General features: G+C 38.6%; 1 protein-coding gene across 1 annotated transcript in view; it reads left to right on the plus strand.

Annotated features, from left to right (window-relative positions):
* The window catches only part of CADM2 (cell adhesion molecule 2), a gene marked incomplete at its 5' end in the record, with an annotated part of 173,812 nt that overhangs the window by 95,701 nt on the left and 52,073 nt on the right, over positions 1 to 26,038 (plus strand). The window contains one exon of the mRNA XM_010017566.1: positions 14,373 to 14,551. Within this exon, the coding sequence (XP_010015868.1) occupies positions 14,373 to 14,551 (179 nt within the window). The remainder of the gene's footprint in view (positions 1 to 14,372; positions 14,552 to 26,038) is intronic.

The following is a 26,038-nucleotide window of genomic DNA, read 5'->3' on the forward strand; positions in this document are numbered from 1 at the left end:
ACCATGGTGGCTGCAGGGCTGTGCCGTGTCCTGTGGTGGGTTCGTTGGAGCTGGCTGGAGCCAGCTGTGGTCTGGCGTGAGGCAGCCCCAGCCACTCCTCACAGAGAACCCTGCAGCCCCCTTAGAAACCCAGGGCACCCGCACCCAGTACAGCATCCCAGTGGGATGGACAGGTAGAACCTTGCTGAGGGGTGCTGCACAGGCACACCAGTGCACAAGATTTCTGTAATGCACTTTATGGCATGTATCCACCTCTTAGAACATGTAGTAGCTTTCCATAGATACATATATGTTTTGCTGGGGTTTTTTGGGGGGTGGGTGGTTATTACTATTTAGAAACACTGCATTGGACACTTAAAGATGAAATTAGAAATACTTCGTCAAGGATTAAGAAGTGCTAGTGGAGTGGGCTGTGATGTCCATGTGGTAGGAGCAGGGGTCCATCCACGCCTGCGCAGCACCCAGCAGTGCCCATCCCAGAGTGAGGCTCCACAGGGGATCGTAGGAGACAGATAACTGGGAGACAGACCAGTGTTTCTACTGATTATCGCTATTCAGTTGTGATTTTGGGGTAGTTTTTTACTTTCTATTGATCTCAAATATCCTTAGCCTATCTTCTTACCTCGTACAGACCATTTCTAGAATGCTCCAAGTGGAACTGGGTTGTCCCAGGGCGTGACAGTCTAAGGCAGCTCTCAGCATATACATTCACCTCAATCTTTAAAATGTATTTACTTGCAGTGTGCACCTAGAGGCGAAAAATGAAGGCTAGACAATTATATGGTAATCAACGTCAAAAAGGGGAACTACATAAAAATGAAGAATCTTGTTAAAAAGCAGCTGAAAGGGGCAGCGAAGAGAATTAAATCTTTCCAGGCAGCCTGAGGACTATTTTAGAAAAATAAGAGTTTAGGAACACAGGGTCAATACGTATCACTTAGCAGAAACACCTGAGAAGAAGAAATCGGTAAGGCAAGCAGAAGAGAAAGCAAAGTAAAAATGGCAAAGCCATAGTTTGAAAGATGAAGTTGTTTTCTGAAGGAGAGAAAAGATCCTTAAATTAAATTAATTTAAGATTAAATATGAAAATGCAGTTAAGCCAACCCTCCAAAAAAGAAAGGAAAAAAGAAAAGGGGGGGTGTTAGGCAGCTAGCAAAGGAAATTGAAAGTAATAGTTAATCTTTCTTGAAATATATCACGAAGTGTCTCAGTACATTTCTAGGATCAGCCAAGGATCAAAGTATAAGGGGAAGCCAGATGAATTTGTATTTACTGTGGGAGAAACTGGGTGTGTTACAGATTCCCTTTTTTCTGAGGTGCTTATCAGCAGAATTGTCTTAAATGGGTTATGGAGGAGGTTGTGGAATGAACAGGCAAAACGAGCAGTAACATGTCAGCAGGACCAGATGGTTTCACCCCGGCATTCAAAGGGAATTCAAGGATGAGACTGATGAATTCTGAACAGTGACAGGAAACTTTATGCTTAAAAACACCTTGCTAACTTGGGGCAACAGGGCTTCAGGGGAGATTCCAGAATGTGCAAGTCTATAGAACTGATGTCTGGGCTTTATAAATAGTCAAAACTATAGAAAGTACTAGAGTTACCAGCCATCTGAAAAAAAAATCTGGGGGAATCCCTTTTGCAGAGGGAAAAATCCTATCTTATATTGGAGTTCCTTAAAGGGCAGAGAAAACGTGCCCAGATGTTTCCAGAACTGTAAATGGCAAAGAGAGAGTTTTTAGGGATTGTTGGTTCTTTCTCTTCAAGTACTAATGTTTAAAGGTAAACTAAGCTAGTAAGTTTTGTCACAATGCAAGGATGCCATTTTTCATACAGTGACCAGTAAGCTTTGGCAGTTTGTTGTCAGTGGATATGGCAGATGGTAAATATTCGTGGTAGTTTGAGGGAAAACTGCCTAAGTTCATGGGAAGACACATCCCTAAGGCTTACAGAATAGTTTTAAACTGTGCTTGGTGTCAGAAGTGCCTGAAATAGTTGTAGGTCAGAGGAGTGCTTGTGGAGGCAACATCTGTGCTTGGCCTGTTCCCTAGACATCTGCTTTTCCCTGGTGTTGGAGATAAAGCACTGGGCTAGCTGAAATTTTAGTCTGATCCAGTGTATCTGTTCCTGTGTTCTTAAGCATTGAACATAGACTATGGCAACTTGCTAAGACCAGATGTTAATGGAGCTGGATTCCATTCAGAGCTTGAGAATATCTCTTTTACAGTGCTAAAATCATTACCATGAAAGTACTAATGAATAATTTTCTGTGTGAGAGAAGTTTGTGTGAACTAAAGCAGTCTCCTCTGTCTGGAGATAATGATACATTTGTGAGAAGAAAAGCAAACTCCTGTAAGTAAATAATGTTTGCCTCCTTTTCCACCCCCCCCCCTTTGTCATATTACTATTTCATAAGTTATTTTTAGATGTAAAAGAAATAGATACAGTCCACAGTATAGGACTTAGCTCTGAAATATAAATAATCATAAGTTCCTAGTCTATCGTTGTTAAGATTTCATTATAGTATCTTGAAAGCATGAAGCATTTTATTATTGGTTATAATTTAATACATTGTGCTTCTACATCAGCTTTTTTGACATTTGTGAAAAAATATAACTGAGGTGCAAAAATTTTATGGTGTATTCACATTCCTTTGGTGCTCCTGTAGCTGTTATAAATACCAACAAACATTTGGTTACTTGCTGAGAAGAACCCATGATTCAACTAAAAATCTTAGAGTTGTTGCTGTTATAGCTCTTATTACTAAAGGTTTCTTATCTGGTGCAAAGAGGATATTTGCTACCTCTCCCAAACTTCGTGATGTTTTTACATGCATTGAAAGTCAGGAAGCTCATACCTTGGTTAATGAGGGTTGTTACTGAAGACTTTGTACAGTGCTTGCTTGTCATTCAAGTTGCAGCACTGGTACTTTTATCAGCTCTCCAGGTGTTGTCACTGCACCTCAAGTGCAAGAAAGAATTTTAGTTTCTTGAGAGTTCTCCTTGGCTGTGCCAACATGAACAGCAAATGATTTTAAACAAGTAGTATTTGGACAAGCAAGTAACTGTGAATGAGATTTTCAACTGCTTACTTAATGGAAAAAGCAGAAGCGAATCAGCTACTCTGTGTTTTCCTCATGACTCTAGTGCCAGCAAGCATTTGACCTTAGTTCAAAAGATGGAGCTGGTTTTTCTTAGATGAGATTTCTCAGTTTACTGTAATAACAGAGACAGAGTTTCTTATGAGTGTTGGGACACAGCTCTCACTGAAACCAATGCAAGTTATGCATGTGAATATCCAGCAGTGTCTCAGTTGAAATATCTCAGCAGTGTAAAATCCAGATTCATCAAAGGAAAAAAGCCTCTCATAATAATCTTTGCTCATTAAGACCTTGATACACCCTTTGGGCCTCAACTGGCAGTGGGGATATCACCAACAGACAAAATGTTGATCAAGGAAAAAGAGAAGAGGGAACTGATAACGCAGTGCAGTACTTACCTCCTGTTGCCTCTTTCTTGCAGTCTCCACCATTATCTCTATGTGGCACTTCAGATTAGCCTATGTAAGACAAGCTAGTTTCAGAAAACACACATTTTTTAATCCTATAATGTGAAAACATAAAACATTTAAAATAAGTGGTGGTAAAGTTCTTTCTGCTATTATTCTGTTATTGCTGATAAATTGGTGTTTTCCCCAGCTCCTGTTGCCCTGGCTGGGGATGCAGTATGCTTTTAAACTTGTATGAAGAAATGCAGTGTTAAAAATGGATCTGAAGACATGCCGGTTGAGAAGATGTTATTTTCCTCTGTTCTGTGAAATGCATAGTAACTAAGGTGTGCACATCCTATCATTATGCTTTGCTGCTGCTTTCCTGTTCTCAGCAGTACTTCATTAACATTAGGAGCATAGTTCCTGGTTAATCCCAGTAATTCCAGCAGCCATTCTGATGCATCCACTTGAGCACCATATTATCTTAATACTGCTGACATTTGCATGACTTTGAAATGCATTTTTCTCAGATATTGTCCATTTAATCCACTGCAGTTTCTATCATCCTTTGTTCTTATAGTCACACTTTACTTACAGTTGATGAAAAAGAATAATCTACTAATTTCTCAATAGCTCTTAAAGGTTAAGAAGGAATCAACAAGGTGTAAACAGCAGCATAAGAAGCCCAAAGACTTAGCTGTTTGAACACAGACTACATAATTAGAAACCTATAGAACTAAAACTATAATGAAACCTGGCCGTTATGATTTCTATGTTTAATCAATAATTTTTCATAGGAATGAAATTCTCACATGCCATTTATCATCTCAGCTGTACTCTGACAGAAAATAAAAAGCCCCTAGGAGCAGCAATAAAACGTGTAAGCAACGTATGACAATTATTCTTTACATTCACTTTATCTGTATATAGTTTCTCCTCTCCTTCTCCACCCACCCCCACCTGAAGGTGTAAGTCTTAGTTTATGAGGCTGAAAGGAAAGAGTTTTGTCTTTCTTTTTATTGATGTGCAAATTTGCACATCAATATATGGCACTAAGCCCAGGCAGAACAGGGCGAAGGGCGTATATTATCAATGTGCTCCAGTACTGATCCAGAGTACTTTCAACTCCAGAATTTAAAAGGACCTGTCTGGGCATCGCTGTTTCTTTGCTTCCTCTTTTGCCCATTCCCCTGACTGCAATAATGTCACTGTAGCCCTGACTGGAGCTCACTTCTCTCCCTGTGTGAGATTACCTGGCCATCAGTCTGAAGCTTGGGCACTGCTGACTCTCCATTCTCCAGATGAGGTCGTGGCTTCACTGAGTCTGCCTTCCCCCTCTGCCTGCAGCAGTGAGATGTGCTTTATGGAGAAGGTCTCTCTCCCTTCTCTTTCTTGCACAATCTCCTAAAAGCAAGGCTGTCACTTGCTTTTTTATTTCTTGATATGTCATTAGGGATATCTTACCTGTTACCTGTGAGAGCTGTTAAACTGCGTGGCGGACAATACATCGTGCATCTACCTGACCAGTTCCTTGTTGTGCAGTCTGTCCATATCCGGCCTTCAATACAAGACTTCTGATACAAAAACAGCATCTTTGCTACTTTAGAGAAATTGGAAAACACCTTATCTAATCTGTGGTCAATTCCAGGCAGATACTTCCTGCAAAGTATTACCTAATACTTTGCCCTTGAGCTGGTGTCAGTTAGCTGATGGTGGTGGTCACTTCCACAAAGCCTCCATTCCCCAAATAGTAAGGCAGGATTCATTACATCAGATCTTTTAATAGGGTGGTTGTTTTTTTTTGGTTGGTTGGTTTTGGAGGGTTTTTTTACCTTCTTTCCTGCTGCTATTCTGGCTTACACCTCTTCTGCCTTTTTAGCCTCAGGAATCTTATGAAAGATGTTACACTTCTGTAGAGGACTTTTTTTTTTTCCCCTGGTTAAAATTTAAAAGAAATATAAATTATTTATAAACTGGCAATACAAAATGAACAGTATAGCCATATATCCCGTTGTTTTTTGCAGACAGATTTTAAAGTGCACTTTTTTATGAAAGCTGTTTGTAAGCTGTAGAGGTTACAGTGTTTCCTCTGAACTTAAGGTGTTTTGAGCCTCAGACATTAAAATACATATAAAAAAGTGCGGTTAATAGCTGGCTGCTAAAAATGTTCTAAAATACTAGGCAATTTGATTTGAAGTACAAAAAAAAATGCATTAAAATATCCAGAAATATAAATAGCATGAAACTGAAAAAAAATGAAGTCAGTGCCTATTCCCTGACCTTTTGATATGTATTTAAAAGAGGTTTACCTTTTTGTTTATGGTATGCATCAGTGTGCCTGTGTTCTTCAGTTCCATTTGCTGCAAAGTGATGGTCTGGCCTTGAGAGTTTGGAAATACGGCAGAACTCTTTCTCCCTCCTTCATTTTGTGTTTCTACATTCATAACTGATGGAAGGCAGAAATAAAGCAGTTCAGCAAATTTTGCCTTTCATGGGAGTAATTGCCTGCCTGGTGTGGAAACATCTGAAGACTTGAGAAAGTATAAAGGCATAGAAATGTCCAATCCGTTGTTTGGGAATTTGGTCAGATTCAGAGGAAGCAAAAATATTTGGAGGGGGGGATGAAATGAGGCACCAAAAGTTTGAAAGTAGATGGAGTATGTGACAAATGTGGGAGAGGTGTGGGGAAAATGGAACTCCAGAAGGTGAGGTTATAGAATGGGCACTACAAAGACCAGGAAGCTGAAGGCATTTACTGTTCTCTGCTATGAAAGCACATTAAAATTGGCACATCTGCAGTGCTCCCACTTGCTGACTGAGGAAGTAGCAGAGTCATATGCCCAAGAGAAAGGGTGGAGAAAATCAACAGTCCCTTAGGAAACACGCAGTGTTTTTAATCTTAGTTTGTGTCAGGAAGGTGGAGGGTATAAACACAAGATTCTTCTATTTTCACTGCGAACATCTGTGTATATGCAAGATGGAGCTCTCTGAATTTTCATTTCCTTCAAAGCTGAAGGGCTGAAATGCTGGCACAACCAAACTAACTCACCCTGACGAAACACTGCTTCTCCATGACGCACACAGTGACTACTGATAATGAATTATAGTTCTCTGAACTACTTGTTTGCTTCTAATACGGATAATTGGAAGAGTAGTGCATTACCCACAGCAGTGACCACATCAGTTTTGTGTCCTCTTTTCCTGCTGCATTAAGCTTACCTTAGGTAGAGTGGTGCTTTGTGAGCAAGCTTAGAGGACTCCCCTGCATCTGCCTCCATGTAGCAATGGGGTTTGGGTTTATTTATATTGAATTCTGGACCACATCCCTGTGGCATCTCCCTCACAAAGTTGGGGTTGTTTTTTGAGACAATCTTTTTGTCTATCTCTACAAGGGGTATTTCTGATGCAATTCACTCATAAGGTATCTTCTGATTTCATATAACTGCTTTTGTTGATCTGTCTCATGACTATGAGAAAGCCAATATCCAAACTGTTATTCACAGCAGGGTTTTTTATACTGCTTTGGGAAGATTTGTGAATAATACTGGATTTAGGTAGGAAACTTCATACATATACACACACATATACATATGGATTATGCACTTTTTGGGATATTTGTTTGATATTGCTTTGCCTTCTTGAAAATGACTAACACAAAAAATATCGGGGAGGGGAGGACACAAGAAATGCACGAAAGACAAAGGGAAAAACTACAGGTAAATAGTTTCCAAGAAGTTAACATTAAAATGGGTTGGTATCAACTGGGAAAAAGCTGTTCAGACACTGACCAGCAGCATTTACACAGCTGTGTTAGGGGCTGAAAGCCTTAGATCAAAGGGCATCCTAGACTCCAAAGGTACTGAAGGAGACAGAGAAATGGCTTATGAGGCCAATGAAATGGAGGCACAGAAGGAAAGAGAATTATGGTAGAAAGAGAACAGTCAGGTTCTTACAGGCAAAGGTGTTTATGAACTGACCTGAAAGGGCCCTTAAAATTGATCGCATGAAAAGATTAGAGTGTAGGGGGAAATATGACTCTGAAAAAAATACTCTTGTACCCCTTAGCAATCTATATATATCTTTAGGTAAAAGAATAAAAGCCTTTGCTTTGAAAAGACTCTTCTTGAGTCACTTTAATCAGTCGCTGCCACGGGCTGCTGAGGGAAAGGACTTTCAGCTGCAAATTTAGTAATCATATCAACATGGTTAGCAACTGTAATCCAGTAAGCCAGCCTGAAGGTGAGAGGACTGCCTGATTTATCCCAAGCAAGCTGCAGGCAGGGAGACCTAGTACCCAAGTGTGTGTGGTGGACAGAAGAAAGGCTTTAACTGTGTATCCAGGACAGAAGGTAAAGGATGAAGGAGTTTGGGGTTTTTCTTGTTTGGTTTGGTTGTTTTCTTCCCTTTTCTGCTATCTTTTTTTTTTTTCCTTTTCCCTATTTTTTTGGTGTTCTCTTTTTCTCTGTAAATGATGAATACTAACACCATTTGAGATTCCTGACACTTCTTTGTCATTTAAGCAACTTTTTCAAGGACATAATATACTGCAACTGTCTTCCACATTATAGCTGTGAATTCCTGTCAAATTTTTATGATACAAAAAGTGGAATTCTGTATTTTGTTGCCAACTCGTTTTTAACATATGTTGGTAAGTTAATCCTTAACCATTTTAAAAACATTGGGATAGGGAACCATAAATATTCTGAGGCTACGTTATGTCTGCTGAGAGGAATATAATAGCAGATTCTGATGTTCAAAGCTTCCCTCTTAAAAAAAAAGGAGAACTTCATAAAACATACTTAGGATATTCTTGACTACTTTTTCTAGGGAGAAAAACACTCTGTGAAGGTTACTCAAGCTTTGCAGAACTGCAGAATCACTGCGAGTTCTTATCTCATAAAATAAAGCTCATCTATCCAAGCCTTTTATGAAAGGCTAGCAACTGTGGATATTGATATTTTTTGATAGATGAAATGGTCCCAAACCAGCTCATCCCAATATGACTCATCAGACTGAGACTTTAGATAAACAAGAGGTTCCCTCAGGATTTAAACTTTCAACTGGATGATTAACTGACAAAGCTAAAACCCCAGATTCTCGATACAGAGAAACTGTAGGTTTCAAATTAATGAAGCAAACATTCCCTTAGATGACTTTTAACATTGCGCCAGGATGTCAACAAAAAACGCTCTGATAAATGTGGTGCTACCTTTTCCATTACTCATTTGAGTGTATCTGCTAGATTATGTTTTTATGGACTTCAGAGAATACGAGTGTGCCTCTGTTTGGAAAAGTAAAAGGCATTGATTAAGAGGGACGTACTCAAAATAATGGATTTATGTGTCTCGTTAGTGCTCCACAAATCCTTCTTCCATCTTCCTAATTTTTACCCACACTGGCTACAAAATTTTTGACAGGGTGTTTAGATACCCAGAGGGACCGAGAATGAAAAAATCAGTGCTGGATTTTTTTATTGTTATTGTTTTGGGGGGGTTTGGAGTGTGATCTTGCAGAAATTCCTGTGCTAGTATTACAGGCCAGTAAGTTATCTAAGTGATGTTTACTAAGGTCTCAGTGAAGAACGCTTTGTACATGACCTTTCTGTACACAGAAATCAGAAAAGGGCAACAAAAATGAATAGACCCAAGAACTTTCAAGTGAGAATGGATTGCATTGCTTAAATTCACTTTGTTCAGAGAAAAGAGGTGATACAAGAGACCTACGTATTATTTTTAAATGAAGGCTAAGTTAAGATAAATATAATGGTTAGATAGAACGATATTGCTAAAAGGGAGGTTTATAGGAAAGGACTTCAACATCACAGTCCTTTGGTTAAAGGCAAAGAAAGTGATGGAAAATGGACAACTTTGTTTTAAAATACTACTGTGTAACTTTAAAGGTCTGGATTATGAAAATTATTAATGTGGACTTAAGTAGTAACTGTTGACTTTCATGTTACATAAGCACTTGTTGAAAAGGTAAATCTGTGCCTACGTGTTTGTTTTCTAATCAAATCTGACTGTGGTTTTTAAAACAGCTTTTTTTCTTTTCCTAACACATTCCAGTTGGCCCCTACCTTTCTCTCTGACTTCTTTTAGAAGAAAAGGTTTCTTAGCCTCAGGATTAGAGAATAATTTTGCTTTATTTATCAATTCTGTGTTAAGTTCCTTGCAAGAAAACTTCTGTTCCACAATGCAAAACATGAATCATCCTGGAACATGATGCCTGTTTTTTGATACCCTCATCACAGTCCCATTTGAGTTTGCCTGGGAAAGAATACCAAATGCCGTTGCTTTTTATGTCAGGTTTTGAGGGTAACATCAAGACAGCTAAGAAAACCATTTACTCAAAACCAGTTCCCTTTTGTTTCTGGGCCTTTCTACTAGGATTAAATGTAGCTTGTACCAAAATCTAAGCCCATTTAGCAGTTCTTCAGGGAAAGTATAGAGGTCAAATTTCTTGTGGGGTGCTTGCAGAGAAGTCATTGGTTGTACTTCAAGATGTTTAGTATGCTTGGGATTAGTATCTCTGCTTCTTCCCATTTAATGCAGTCGTGATAGTGCCACTGTGGCAGCTGTGTGCAAAGCCAAATCAGTAAAAGCAGTGTGTACCAGCCAAAGAAATAGCATGGGCTGTCACAGTTGAGCTGTGTCTTTGAAATCATTTCTGCAGTACAGCATGCTTCATTTGTTTGGTTTTGTTTTAAAAGGTGTCACACTGGGAGCAAATTAAACTAGGTAAGCCAGAAGCAGAGCTGTGTTTTAGGGAAGAAAACAGCATCTTGGTGCTTCAATTCTGCTACCTCCCCCAACCCAATGAAGCATCTCAGTGGTAGCGCAGCTCATTTCCACTTAACCACATCCACATGGGAGGGATTAAACCAGGGATATACGAAAGCACCTCTCATCCAATATGGGGGGAAAAAAGGGAGGACAGACTTGTTCTTTGGGTAACTGCATTGGTACTAGCAGGCTGCATGCTCCTGTTAGTACAGAGCAGGTCAGTGAGCTTGTTTGTGTCATGAAATGTGTGAAGGTAGTAACACGCAATTGCATTAGTGGCCACAGTGCTCATTCTGACTTTATAGCTATAGTGCTCCAAGAAAGATGTTTTCAAGATTGTCTGAGAAAAATGGGTATTAGACTGGTGTGATTCAACTAGAAGTAAGCACAAATGCAAGGCGCAGGGATGCCCTCTTCATTCCAGTTCACGCAGTATTAGACAGCATTCTGGCAACTCTTTAGTATGTGAAGAAAAGCTGAAATTCTGCAATATTGGAGATGTATGCAGTGGAGAAAAATGTGCAATATTAGCAGTGTACGTATTTGTCATGTGTTTTAGAATGTCAAACCTATATATACCCCAGTTGAGCCAGAACCATTTCAAAATGTTGGGTAAGATAAAGGACCTCTGCTTGGATCTGCACCCATGGACATGATTCAATAGAGTAAACTATGGGGAATCCACACTTCTCTGTGCTTTGTGTCACAGAACGAAAGCTTCCCCATCAATATTGCAGCTACATTTGTGCTTTGAACAATGAAGGTATTAAAGCAATTATCAAGGAGTAGCCAATATGCTCTGAATTTATGGTTCCTTTACCCTTTTTTCTTGTGATATTTTTTTTCCTGCCAATAATCTCAGAAGTTATCAAATTTAGAGAAAGAGGGAGAGAGAAAAGCCTACTAAGTACAAGGCCATCATAACTTACAACAAGGTTATAATATGCAGAAATGTTACTTACCATATCCTGCAATATTCATTGCCACTGCTAGGAGATCAGTGTAAGACAGATAAAAGTAAGTAAGTTTTTGCACAGTGGGTAGGAAACTTCCAGAATTCATTGCTACGGGAGACTGGGTTGACAGGCAGTATAAGGCAGATTCAAGAAGATATTAGAGACATTCATGGGCAAAAGGTCTAAATATTAAGTAGATACAAAAGAGAACAATAGATGTGCCCTCCAACATCCCCTATAGAATGATTATGGACGCTGGTAGAGTACAGGGAGAACGGACCCCAGGAAAGAGCCATACTCGCATGCTTTCCTTAACCTGCCGCTCCCGGTGTCACTGACCGCAGCAGCACGCTGGCCTGGGTGCACGAGCATGTCTCATGTTCTTAGCTCACGTCTGCCTACCTAATGAATTGTTCAGACCAGGATGTCTCACAGCTCCCCAGCAGTGCAGGCAAAGTTTAATTTTGTGGCTGTGACAGAATTGCTGCTTTAGGCATCATCCTCCTTCAGAGCAGTGAGATGGAATGAGAGCTGTGCCCGGCCACCATGGTGTGTCGACCGTGGGCTGGCTGCCCAGAAATTGCTCTGCTGCTGCCACCAAGCCAGCATAGGATGGCTTAATATTAACAGTTAATTAGGAGCTTCTCCAACACCCAGAGTATGTAGATCTGCCTCTCTTTAAGACCTGATTTTTCTGCCACCATCATTTCGCAACTGTAGTTAAGCACTCTGTATAAGGCTGGAGTTGCTATATTACTATGTGACAAAGCTCCCTGAATAATTTATATCCAAGGCTCCATTTCATATGTATTTGTTATCCTATGGGTTTTCCCCTAGGATATGCCATCTAATTTCAATTTAAAATCTAAGTTCCATAAATTACCACTGCACAGAAGTTGCTCTAGCATGCCATTTATGAAGGTAATGGTGCACATTGTAGCAGAAGTGTTTCAGAGTTTTCACTTCTGGGATTACAGATTCAGAGTAAGCTGGTAAATGGGAAACAATGAGGAGTTCGGTAGAAAATTGAACAAATCCACTTTAACGTATCAAAGCAAATCGTGCCTTAATGTTGTGAACTCTGTAGGGCAATGTTTCTGCAACAGCACGGACATCTAGATTCCCTGCTCACGTTAAGCAGGAAGGAAGTGTGTATATTGTGTGTCAGGTGTATTTACACACCAGTTTGTGAAAGTGCACTTAGGAAAATTATTGAGACATATTTACGGTAAAGTATAAATGTGGCCCATTACACAGACAGTTCATAATCCTTGGTTTAAAATTCTGTGGATCTTGTTTTGTTCCCTGAGTACATGATTTTCTATATAAAATCATAGCTTCAGAGAATAGCCAGTCGAGGTAACAAATTCAGCAACGATTTAGCAAGGTGGCATCCAAATATTGCTAAAATATGTATAAATTGCCCTTATCTTTCAAGAGAAACGCAAGTTACAGTATTTTTACTTTGAAAAGTAATATAAATTATATAGCAGTAAGTGCATGTCAGAAAAAATCATTTGGTTTACGTGTCTTGCCTAACTTAAAAGAAAATCATGTCATGGAAGTCATTAAGACTAGTTTTCTGTGCATGGGGCCACGTCTTGGCAAAATTTCTCTCCTTAGGTACTTCGGTTTAATTCTTACTCTTAACACCTATTTAATAGGCTTTAAAAACCTGCTTAAATTAATGATATCAAGTATTTCTTGAGTAAGACTAGCAACTAATTTGACATCTGCTGATTCTATGACAATGTTTTCTGTTTTGTTTTATTATTTGGTCGTGCAAATGCATACTTCAATAGGAAAATATAACGTTATGCTCTCCTACCAAATATATGTGCAAATCCAGAACTGCTTCTGACTGAAATTACTTAAGTAGTGTACCCAAAAGAAAGGGATTGATATTTGGGTTATAGTGTACAGAGCTTCCAGACACAAGTAATGTAGCAGTGAATCTCCAGGCTGTATATCTTGCCTAGATGACTAGTATCTAAGGACCTGAGATGCTCTATCTGTGAGATAGTCAGGAATCAGTAAGCCAATTTTTCACTCCAGTCACAAGCCTGTCTTTTTGGTGATTTCCCTCATGTAGATTTGAAAGTAGATCTTATTACGTGTAAGTAAAGACTGCATACCAGTAATAAATACATCCTGCTGTCTGTTAGGCAAATCTCGGGAGCTGTGGAGCTTCTTGGCAGTCTTTAGGAAACTTAGGTATCACTTGCCAGTGGGAAGGCGTGTGTGAATCTGCAAGACTGTCAGTTCCCTTCTCTGCAGCGCCCTGAACTTGCCTAGGGCGTTACTGCTGTCAGTGCTTTGCCTTTGGCTTGTTTGATGCAAGTCCATAAGGCACAAGAAGAAAGACTTCACAAAAGAAGGAAATCCAGGATTTAAAGTTTAATCTTATATTGCTTGTGATAACTTGCAGAACAAGCGATTAGTTGAGGGAAGGATGCAGAAAGGGTGGGAAAAGGGAAGGGCTGTGACACAGTGCAGCAACAGAAACAAATTTAGATTGTGTGTAAGATGTGCTACTTTGAGACTGATATGCCTGCTTCAGGAGGAACACTCAGCGCATGCAAGTGCACTTGTGAATGGCCTAAATAATTTTAGAATCCATTTACAAACCACTTACATCTACCTCAGCCTGCTTGCATGATTTCTGATGCCTGTCAGACACACAGGGCCATATTGCTCATCACACAAATGGAAAGTTGTTTTCACTTAGCTTGCCAAGCATTTTGCCAAACTGTGGGCCCTGAAACCTCACGAGAACTATTGTTTAATTTAGGAAAGATCTTAGCCTGTTCCAGGACCATTCTGTTTCCTTTTCTGTTTTTCTTCCTTTCCTGGCTTGTTGTTTCACTTTCTTTAATAGTTTCCATCCAGAATGGTGAGGTTGTCATAGAAGCATAGAATGGTTAGGATTGGAAAGGACCTTATGATCATCCAGTTCCAACCCCCACCCCCCCTCCCCCCGCCACCATAGAGACAGTTCATTATATCCAGAAACTCAAATTATCATTGAATAATCTTTGATGGCAGGTTACTATTCATAACTTTATGATGATGCTGTTTCTGATGTATATATTACATATACATGCTTCATGTATCTGATTAAATGCATTGCTTTGGATCCAACAGGCCAGAACCAGTACTGTGGACAAAGGACGGTGGAGAACTACCAGATCCAGAGAGAATGGTTGTCAATGGCAGGGTCCTAAGCATCAGTTTCCTAAACAAAACAGACAATGGCACGTACCGATGTGAAGCAAAAAATCCTATTGGCCGAAACAGCACAGAATACGTCCTGATAGTACATGGTGAGTGTGTTTTCATTAGTTCTTTGGTGCATGTTATGCATAGCTAGCATTTCAAGACAATACAATTAGTTGCTTATGAGCATTACCAAAAGAATAGCGAGAAAAGCTGGAAGTATAATTGCACTTTTATTGATGCTATCTTGTAGCTGTGGGGAGTATGTTTAGTTCCTTTTATTGGCATGCCTCTCTTCATACAGTTTAAACAAAATATATTCACTGATGTTGTGAACTTTTTGCAAAGTAAGCACCTGTAAAAATGTTTTGCAGTATATTGGTACTGTTTTATAAATACTTGCCTCAGGCACACACTGTTCAGATGAAGCTGGTTACAAAAGGATATATGAAGGGAAATACGGAAATACCAGACAGATGGGTGCTTGAGGTTTGTATTTTTTCATAGATCATGAAAGACAGGACATCAGATACTTTTCTTTACAGATGTTATAGCCTGCAACTGAGAAAATTCGGGTTATAAAAGTTAGCTGATCATTATCCATCCTATCGTTACAGTCAGTCCTCAAAAATGTCACGTCCTAAATTCATGGTACTTCTAATAAAATAAAAAAAAATGTAAGTTCACATTAAATTACAGTTAATTTTATTTCCTTAATTAGGCAACAGTATGTGCCACATGAAAAGAATAGCTGGCTTTGACACTGATCGTGAAATAAATTGATAGAGCTCAGGTATAGAAGAAGCTATGATGTAAAGTTCACATTTGCCTTTAATACAGCTTTGCAATATGGATCTATCAGTCTGAAAACATAATATTCTCTTACCACAGATATATTTGTGATAATTCCTGGAAGACTATGAATTCTGTAATTTGAATTTCAACCTAAGTGAATACAGAGGTGAAAGCTCCACTGTAGCTCATGACGGTACTTTTTTCCTCTAGTTTTTTAAAGAATACAGCTTTTTCTAAGTATCAGTAAAATAAAAGGAAACAATCTAATACAAATTATAGTCTATAAACAGTTATGTGGACTGTATAAGTTTCATTTGCTCATGAGTGCACCTTCAGCAAGTTTACCAGTGACTGTGAAGACAGGCTGAGAGAGTTAGGCTTGTTCAGCCTGAAGAGAAGGCTCAGGAGAGACCTTATAACAGTCTTCCAATACCAAAGGGAGCCTACAAGAAATCTAGAGGGGGCCTTTTTAAAAGGACTTGTAGTGATAGGACAAGGGGGAATGGCTTTAACCTGCCAGAGGGGAGATTTAGATTAGACATTAGGAATAATTTCTTTACTGTGAGGGTGGTGAGACACTGCAACGGGTTGTCTCGGGAAGCTGTGGCTGCCCCATCCCTGGCAGTGTTCAAGGCCAGGTTGGATGGGGCTTTGAGCAACCTGGCGTACTGGAAAGTGTCCCTGCCCATGGTAGGTGGAGTGGAATGAAATGATCTTTAAGGTCCTTTCCAACCTTTCTATGATGATTTCTGGTAAAACCAATATATGTTTCTTTGGTGTTTGTAAGATCTCAAAACATTTTTACTAAAGGTTTAGCCTGCCGTTAGGTCTTTGGGAGGAAACTTCATTAAGTGCTACTTTCAGTTTTCAGTAATGAGCTGTTTATTGGCACTGTTGATGAAATGCCATTTATCAAAAGAACCCCTTCTTACTTTTCATTTTTCTTAAAGTTCACTATCAGTTTACGTGGATTAGTGGCACAAGTAAGGAGCAGGTCTGTTCATGAGGGGCACAGAGCCTGTACTGCTGCGTGCGTATGTCTGTGTTAAAGACAAACAGAAAAACTAAACCCTGTAACCTGGACTTATGTTGGTTACTGCAAGAAAAAGAAAAAAACATGTCTTTTACATCCTGGAAAACACATGTCTTTTACATCCTGGAGGTGGTGGGTTGTTGGTTGTTGGCTGCAGGCACAAAGTGCCTGCCCCTTTGATGAGGCAATGGCTTCTGCGCTTACCAAATATGAAACTTCTGTTGCTTCTGTTTTCTGCCCAATTTATTTAGGTGATTATTTCTGAAAACATGGCCTTTTATAATGGCAGATTTTTCTCTCAGTGGTGACTTTGCAATACACCTCTATCAAAGAGTATTTCACAATCTCCTATGTGTCTTTCGCATAGTGGCATGCCCCCTGTTGATCTGATTATCTTGCAACAACTTCACAGCGGTCTGTAAAATCATTCATTATCAGGAAGGCCTTCTGTTATGTTTGGCAGCATATTAGGCATGTTATCAGGTTTAGCTTGCACATTGCTGACCTTTTCTGTTATGAGTACCACTGTTTTCCTAATTGCATTTCTGCAATTCCAGTGTTAGGAGTAGAGAAGGTAAATGTCAGGTGCTTCTGAGGCTTCTGAAACAATGAGAGCAGTGTGACAGAGTATGTGATGATGTTTAGTGCATAACAACTTACTGCATTTCAGAGTTACGTTTATTTAAGTACAGAAAAGACTGACAATTATTTTATCAAGTGTAGCACAATCAGTTGTATAGATCAATTTAAGCAGTGTCCTACCCCTTCTTTAGTTCATTACATTCATAAATGTCTCTAGTGAAACATAATCCTCCTAAAATTATACAGTATTCTCTCTTTCTTTCCCTCTCTTTCTCTGGGGGCTAGCAAACCTACTTGTTACCATTTTCTGAGACATATTTTTCCATTTAATAGAGGATGTATTTTTTCCTATATCTTCCTAAATATATCTGGGACCATCCTTTGATTTCTCATGCCTTCCCCTGTGCCTAATGCGTTGAGGTAATTTTTTGTCCTACTCCTCTGTTACAGCTGATTTATCATATAAGTATGCCTTCTCACCTTGAATTATTAGGTTTCTAATACAAGTACATGCCAGATTTAATATAAAGGGAGGTACGCTCACGAAGATTTGGGAGAAGAGAGGGGAGGAATCTTCATGAGAAGAGAATCTCTTCACAAGAGAGTCTTTTAAATCACAGGTCAAGGAAGTAAGGTCTAGGAAAGGTGACCTACCAGGTCACCTGTAAGGAGTCAGGCATAGGTGCCCTGAGTGCTAGTAGCCACTGCCTTCATGGAGCTTCTGGAAGTCCAGCTCCACACCTGTTAAACAACTGTTTTTCTAGGAAACTCTTGAGCCCAGAGGAATTGCAGTGATGGAGAGAAACAATGATAATCACATGCCTAAGGTTAGAGAGATACGATGGCTGGTTCAGTTTTTCCAGGCAAGCTTGTGTAAGGAGGCAGACGATGTCAATGGAAACCTCTGCAGAGGAAGGCAGTGGAACCTTATCCACACCTTTTCTTTTCTCAGCTATACTGGGGGTTTTTTTTCTTACATATTTTCTTTTTTTCCACTTCTACTTCAACAGATTTTCACTCTTTCTGTTTATCAAGGTTGTAAAATTTTCATCTGGCTTCTATTCCTTTTTTCCCCCTACGAAATCCACTCTCAGTGGGACTCAATCTACTAATTCTCCCCATTTCTGAAGTTATCTTCCTAGCTCAGAGCAGATTTAGGCAGCTTTAGCATAGAGAGAAGCTTGCCCAAAAAAGGAACGTACAGTTTATCATAATTAGAGATTAAGAGTAAGCAAAGTATTTACACACATTAATTATACAAACCAAGCAAAGAGTGTCTCATGCCTTTAACCGGACCAACCTAGACACAAAATTACACAGAAAAAGTAGTATTTTTTCCATCCTAAATGATGATGAAGTAATACTGTTTTGATGCTAAGTGATGACAGTGAAAATAAATATTGCTGTAAGTAGATGAATGGCAATCTGTCTAATATAATTAGTATCTGATAACATAAAAAGTCTTTTTAGATTTGTAGGATAATTAAGGAAATCAGACTTCACAGAAACCGAATGTATTTGAATCAGGTAAAGGCATGGGCTATTAAATATGCTCATGCTGCTTTGCTGAATCAATACGGCTGCTACTTCCATTTTTCTTAACTTTTATTATTAATGTCAAGAAAACACTTCATGAAGCAGGAAGGTGGGCACAAAGTAAGAGTTTATATGCAGCAGTACACAGGCAAGACATGTAGTTTGCTCAAACATTTGTCTCATGCAGTAACAAAGGCACAAGCTTTAATGCCTGTAGCTGTTGTCATTTCTGTATTGTAATTGGCAAGCTCAGTGCTTTAAAAGTGCACATTCTGGCTGGATATGTTACACCCGTTCTTTTGTTTACCTTTGTCCAAATACTAGTCATTAATCACCAGTAAACAGAGCTAGCTGTCAAACTCATGATGCTCAACCAAAAAACACAGATTCCACTTGCAAAGCTTAGGTAATAACTGCATTCATTTAGTTGAGGTTGAGAAAGGATGTGGTCCATCATAATCAAACTGATGACACAGCTGTTATCTACGTAGCAGCAGTTCATAACATCTGGATGTCACTGTGAAAGACCTAGTTCAACATTACATTGAGCGGGTGACAAGTCAACATCATTGGGAAATCTTAATGGAAACAGCAGCATCTGGTAATTTGCAGCCCTATTTGAAGTAAAGTACCTGGGTGAAATATCCTGATTTGCAAATCTAAAGACACGCATTCAATTAATTGAAATATTCAGAGCTATAATGTGCCATGTATCTATTATCTGGCAAAGCAATATGGAAATCAACATGAATCAGCAGCTGTGGATGGTCAAAGCAGTTCTTCCTGCCACAATTATACTTATAGTAGAAAGCAATTGAGCCAGTAATTCAGTATGTCTGGGGAATAAAAAGTGGGATAACATATTCCCTTTACTTTAGCCTCTTGATTATTCTATATTTTTTCTTGGGCAAGCTATTTTTTGCAAATAAAAGCACTGAAAGACTGAGTTACATCCTCATTAATATTTCGATACGTACATTCAAACAGAAGATCTCCTACAATGTGTAAGACCAAAGGTCTCACTGCACCTTTCCTTTGGACTGCAATGTATTTATCTTCCACCTGCTTGTCCAGTCCCATTGCAAAACATTTATCATCTTAGCTTTCACAGTAACTTCTGGCAACAAGTTTCTGAATTGAATTATGTGCTTTGAGGGAAAAGTATTCTCTTTTGTTTGTTTAAGCCTGCTGCTTGATCTTTTCACTTCTCAGCTTTCCAATCTATTTGGCCTCTTTTGCTGTTGTGCTGTAAGTATGCAGTTAAAATCACTTTTTCTTTCATGCTGCTTCCCTTCAACAGATTCTCAAGTATTTCCACCTTAGTCTCAGTTTCTGATTATGATCTTAGACTCCACATTTCCTGGATTCATGTCTCTTGTATCCACTCTCCTTCTTTAATGGTCTTTTTTTCACCTTTTTCCTCATTTTTAATCTAGTAGTAAAACTCTGTGATTGACTGTTCTCCATATCTGGACCAGCACTATGCCAAATTTGCACCTGACGGTTTATTAACTCCTGCCTCCAAACACATTTATAGAGGTTCACCTTCTGTGCACTTTTACTTCTATACACGTTTCTTTTTAAATTTGTAGAAACTCTGTGGAATCCAAAACGCGTCTGAAATGAAACAACCTCCATTATTTCTGCCTGTTCTACATTCCTTTATCTTTGTCTGTTCATTTGCCCACCCTCAGATTTTTATTATGTTTCATTTCTGTGGCCATATTCTCATAGAGGCTCCTCTCCTTCCTTTATTTCTGTAACTCACTTGTGCACCTCTCACTCTATGAAAGTAAAAACTGAGTAGAACAGTAGGTTGAAACAGAACTGAGAAGGTGAGATTTTTCTGTTTTCTTTGAAAACTGAGCTTTTCAGATAGGCAATAGACCCCCTGGTTTGCGAATACTTCCACTACAAGCCTCTGATAAATCTTGTGCACTGCTTTTGGACACCTTATCCTCATAAACATATATCAGAAAACACATAAAAAATATTTGCTGAAAGGGTTGGGGGGAGGTGGGAAGGGAAGGAGTGTGCAGCAGCACATTCATCAGTAATCTAGTTACTCTCTATTTTGGTGTTAAGACCTTAGACATTGAGATAGCTGGACAATTTCTAGTTTCCTCCTTTATAGTTCCTGAGTTGAAACATCTCATTTACAGACACATCTCAAAGAAAAGGCATTCTGTGCCTATGGGAAAATCCTACCCTTTGAGTGAACAAAGCTTGGGCTTTGTGAAAAGAGAATTGAGCAGACCCATGGTGTAGTGGAACAATGAGAACATGTACGGCTACAATAGAGGGTGTTTTGAGTAAAAAAAACCACCACATTGCCCTTACAGCAATCAAAGCATATCAAAACTATGAGGCTCAGAAGACTGCTTAGGACTTGGTTTGAAATTCTGAGCGTGTGAATACCTCAGCTTTTTAGTTTTGAGACTCTTTTTCTTTTTTTTTTAACTTGTATCTGTGTTTGAATTAAAAGAGGGGTTTTCAGTTTTGAGTCCTTAGAACAGAGGGGAAAAGGTTCTCCGACTGCCATCTTTTAAAAGGTAGAAAGTAGAGAAGACAACTCGCAGGCAGAGGAGCCTGAGCTTTCAGCCAAAAAATAAATAAAAGGAATGCTCTTGAAGACTTTCCCCTTCCTTCCCCCAAACCATCTCTTTTTTTCCCTTGGAGGAGGGAGTTTTCACTGTGGCAGGCCCAAGAAAGTAACTCATTATAACCCCTATGTTAAAGGTTGCATTATAAGTACACAGAGAATCTCATTCGTGTGCTATTCTGCAAAGCATAGCCCTTCAAATTGTGTTGAAATAATTTGGTTTTGCATATACATCAATGTTTTAAAGTGACATTAAGCTATGAAATCATTACCATAACATTGAAGTTAATTTCTCCAGAAGACACTCGGTAACCACTAAAAGAGGTGGCACACACCTTAAAGCACAATGTAGATGTATGCTGTGCAATAGGATGAATTAAGAAATCATTCTGTAGGATGGCTTTTGTTATTGGACTAAAGAAGAGTAATATTTAGTTTACATTTTCAGGTATGAGATGTCTGTTGAGAAACTTATGGTGGAACTGTTGGCTTAATTTTATGGCTGAATTGTCCACCTATTATCCCTGAATACTCACAAGGCAGCTACTTCAAAATTGCTTTTTGTTGATAAATACTTGAATAGTGAGGTCTATAGTTGAGCTGTGTGAACTGTTACTTCTTCATTTATAGTGACTTTAGAAAAATGAGATACAATTATTTTTAGGGTTTTTTTCAGATGAGCTAAAAGTTATTTTGGAAAGGTCAAGAAAATAACGTTCCAAACCACAGAAACACTTTTGGGGAACCTGTTTGACACTGCTACATTTTTACATTTAAAGATTTAATGAATTTAATGAAAGAAAAGCTTTCAAATTTTGTTAGATAACATATGGTTTCATACGGATTTTTATTTTTTTTTCCCCCCATACAGGAATGCTCGTTTAGATTATTGAACTCAGAGTATTTCATGTAAATTAAATCTGAATTTGTCGTGGTTTTACTTTTCTTTTTCTTCCCCTCATGCTGGATGCAGCAAATCTCTCCAGGTCCAACCTTTAACAACTTATTCTAAAAGCCTGTAGGTTTGGATAATGTCTTCAATAACACACAACCCTTGAAAATATTTCATTTTTATGTACATAATAATTGGCTAATTTGATAGTTCTTGGTCTGGATTCCCTATGTGATACCTGAAAAGGGAAAGATTGTGTATTAGTTTTGAAGCTTCTTTCTCCATACACAGTAATTGCAGAAAGTTGATATTTTGAATACTTGTACATGGGTAGAGCACCTACAGTAAAGTACTTCTTGAACTAGATATACTAGATGTATTACTGTTGCTTTTTGGAAGAGACCTGTTTGATCTGATCTTGAGTGATAAGTATTTCTAAAATAGTGCTGTTGAGTTTATTATGGTTGATTTCTTATAGTAGCAAGGCTTGCTCTCTAATTTTTCTGGACTTCAGGCTTTGCTGTCGCTTATACCTCTAACATTCTTGAACTTTACTTGAATTGATATTTTTTGTTTGAGGGGTCAAAATGTAAAATTAGCGTGTCTGTGAACATCATATGCAATCTTCATGAAGAAAATATAACTGTTAATGGAATAATTTTACTTGAAACTGATGACAGAGTTGTAGTCTCACAGTTGCTAATGATCGTCGGTTTCCATCTACATCATTTATTATTCACAAAACTCAAACCATAAAGAAATTATTAAAGTGACTTAGTAATTTTCTACATTGAAATCTTTCCCGCACCATTAGATGCTACATGGAATGCAGAATTTCCTGTCTCTGTCTGTCTTATATGGTGCTTCTATAACTTACCTTTCTTTTGGGAAGAGATTGCTCAGTTTTGCAGTCAATTCAAGAAAGGAAAATGATATTGAATGTGACATTACTTAAAATGTCCACTGGCAATGCTAGTTTGGTGATACGTCAGTACCATGTTTTGTTCCAACTGAGGTTACAAACCTTGGGAAGGTAGCACACATTATTAGTTCTGAGCACATGGAGATAGATGTAAGTGCTTTGGGGAGATTGCAAACAGTAGCCTGAGTCCAAGAGGGGTATGTAAAGCTTCTGTAAAAATTGCACATCTGTCTTAAAAAGCTTTGAGGAATTCTGTTTATAAAGTCTCTGATCACAGTGAAGATGAGCAGAGATTCACAGAGAAGTAGGCACTCAGAAATTTGCTCATCTCAAACCATTAGGATTTAATTTGATGTTAATAATTATTAGTTCTGATTATTCTATTTTTCTATTTGTAATTTTAATGACTTGTGAACCTTTCCTGGAGTTTATCCTAGCCCGCATTTCTATATTGTATAAAGGAAAAAAAATATACAATGATATTTCTTACAGTATTCTATTAGTATTTCACAGTAAATAAGGTTCCCTCCTCCCTTGTTTTCAGTATTCTTCCAACTAAAAACCAAATCAAACTGACAAAAATTTGAAGTTTTCCTGAACAAAATTTTAAAATCTTCATAAAATCTTTCTTCAGAGCATAGGTTCACTCTAAATTTATGGTGGGACCTACAGCATCTTTAGCCCCTCCTCCAAAAGGGAAGCCTCTAAGCTATAATCACAGATAATTTTTTCTAGCTGTTACTGCTTGAATTCTTGACACAATAACATTCTCTTTACTTCGTAACTCAAGTCACATTTTTTATTGCTAAATAACATCGCAGCCTTTCTGCGTTGGATCTTGCTCTCTCTCGCTATGCTTTACTGTGAATTGCTTTGACTTTGTCTCAGGGATTCAGAACTGTTTTGACAGCTTTCAAGAATGCTCATTGCATCAATCTTGCTGCATGACTCCCTTGGAGAGGGGAAGAGACAGCAAAAACTAGCCAGGAGGACCATAAGGGTGTATCTCAAAACCATTCTCAAGTTGCAGAGAGAGAAAACAAAATACCTCACAAAAAACACTGCTAGCGAGTAAAAGTACCAAAGTTGATAAAGTTGGTTGGAACACCAGTGCCATATGGGGATCTCCCACAACACTCTGACTTCTTTCACAAGGCTGTGGTTCCCTCACTAGCACTAAGACAGCCGTAAGCCCTTTTGGAGAAACTTGCCTGGCAGATGTCTGTGGACAGGGTTCCAAGTATCTGCTACGACTGCTGAAGCTCATGTTATGATGTAAGGTGATGCGCCATGTGTGAGAAGAATGGCCCAAGCAATTTTCAGTCAGGATTGCTTTTCCTTTGTTAGAAGATCTGAAGACAGAGGAATTAAAATTTTTATCTATTTTTTTTTATCTAGTTTATACTCTGACATGCATTTCCTTTACCTTTCTTCCACTGGTATCTACACAGCTTGTTTACTCCCCAGATATGCCCTTGAAGAAAAAAATTGCTTTTGCTTGATAACCTCATGCCTGAGGAGGGTATATCTTTCAGCTGAAACTACCCATATTAATCCTCATGGCAAATGAAGAAAAAACAAACCAAAGGAGAGGAGGAAGGACAGAAAAAAAGTTTGGCAGGGTAAAACTGTAGGAGTGGGTAAAGTGTTTTGTTCTTTAGATATTGCTGTGCATCATTTCACTTGTGTATTTTGTTTTCCCTCTGTGGTTTCTGTGGTTTGTATTTTCTGCAGGTTTCCTAATCCTTGATTGGTAGGAGGCAGGGAGGAGTTGAAAGAGGCTGGCATGTTGAAGTGCTAGTTTGCTGTTTGACTGGGGAGAGCTCTGGATGCCTTTCATCATTCGCAAGCAGGAACTGAAATCTCTGCATTGCTTTGGATACCATTTTGGTTAAAATAAATTAGCAGATATGACCAAGCATTCTTTATAACTAATACTGCAATATTCCATGGGTGACTTGTGCTATGTGATGGCTTAGTATAGTCGTTAAAGCACTAAATGTCTGCTTGCCTGAAGGGAAGCTGGATAATTTTAATAAAATTAAGTCTTGCCTATATTGCGTGTGTCCCACCACACATAGTACTGTGTTATACAAAGCCAACGAGTCATGGGTGGAATTCAACTACACATATAGAACTCTCTTGAGTGAAAAAAAGACAGAGCATAAAAGATTGACAGCTAGAAAGATAGGGCCTTGTTTTTTCAGGTAATGTACTACAACAATAAGAATGTGAGAATTAAATGTATTAGTCAAAGACAGTGCAAAGAAGTGCAATAAACTACATTTTAGGTTGCAAAGATGCGATTAACTTACCAAGGTGATTTTCAATGGGATACAGCTATCCCACTGTGATGAAGCATTTCAGAGTCGAGTTGGACCCCTTTGGTTTTATTTTGAAATGAAGTAATTTAAAATAAATAATGCTCTGTTATCTCTTTTTACTAACCTTAAAATTACTGCAGTGACTTATGAGTTGTTAAAGCAATTTCAGTGATCTGAGCTGAATTTCTCAGCGAAATAAAGGTAGAATCCATAATAAAATAGAGATCAGTGATTTGTTTACCTCCATTTAGTTTCAGCACTTGTCTCCTTAGTAGGGAATTCTCCTTGGCCTCCTTCTTCCTCCTAGTGCAGTTCTGGCTGAGTATTTTGGATCTTCTTTCACAGAAAGAGGCAAGTGTCGTTCTGAGAAAGCTGTCATCTTCGTTCAAGGCTGTTGGTGTCTGGATTTGTATTGCACATTAGCTTTTCCTTATAGGTTTTCAAGGGCCAGCTGCCAGTACTTTATTTCATTGAATTTTGAATATTCCTATTTTACGGCTTGGAGAAACGAGGAGATACGACTTGTCTGATTACTTAAAAAGAATACAAATATACATCAGAGCCTTGATGTGATTTTTAAGCAGTGGCAATGGGCGTGGAACATAATAGCAATAGAATGCTGCGCTTCAGGGGCAAATGGTACTGGCTTTATTCATGATGTTTGCTGGCTTTTGTGGTAACATTTTGTCTTGAATGCACTGAAATTGGCACTTCGGGTATAAGGACAACTGCTTTCTGAAATACAGTTTTAAGAGGTTTTGAGGTTTTGATTGTTTTAGGTTTTTTAGTAGAGGATTAAGGTGGGACTCAGGAATCTGTTCTGAACTTCCCTTTTAGGCTCAGAAGTCTGTAAAATATAAGACATTCTGCTTAATTCTTCTGTGTTCTTTTCCCCAGCTGTGAAATGG

The sequence above is a fragment of the Nestor notabilis genome, unplaced genomic scaffold (assembly GCF_000696875.1).
Source record: "Nestor notabilis isolate BGI_N333 unplaced genomic scaffold, ASM69687v1 scaffold2447, whole genome shotgun sequence".
Taxonomy (NCBI): Eukaryota; Metazoa; Chordata; class Aves; order Psittaciformes; family Psittacidae; genus Nestor; species Nestor notabilis.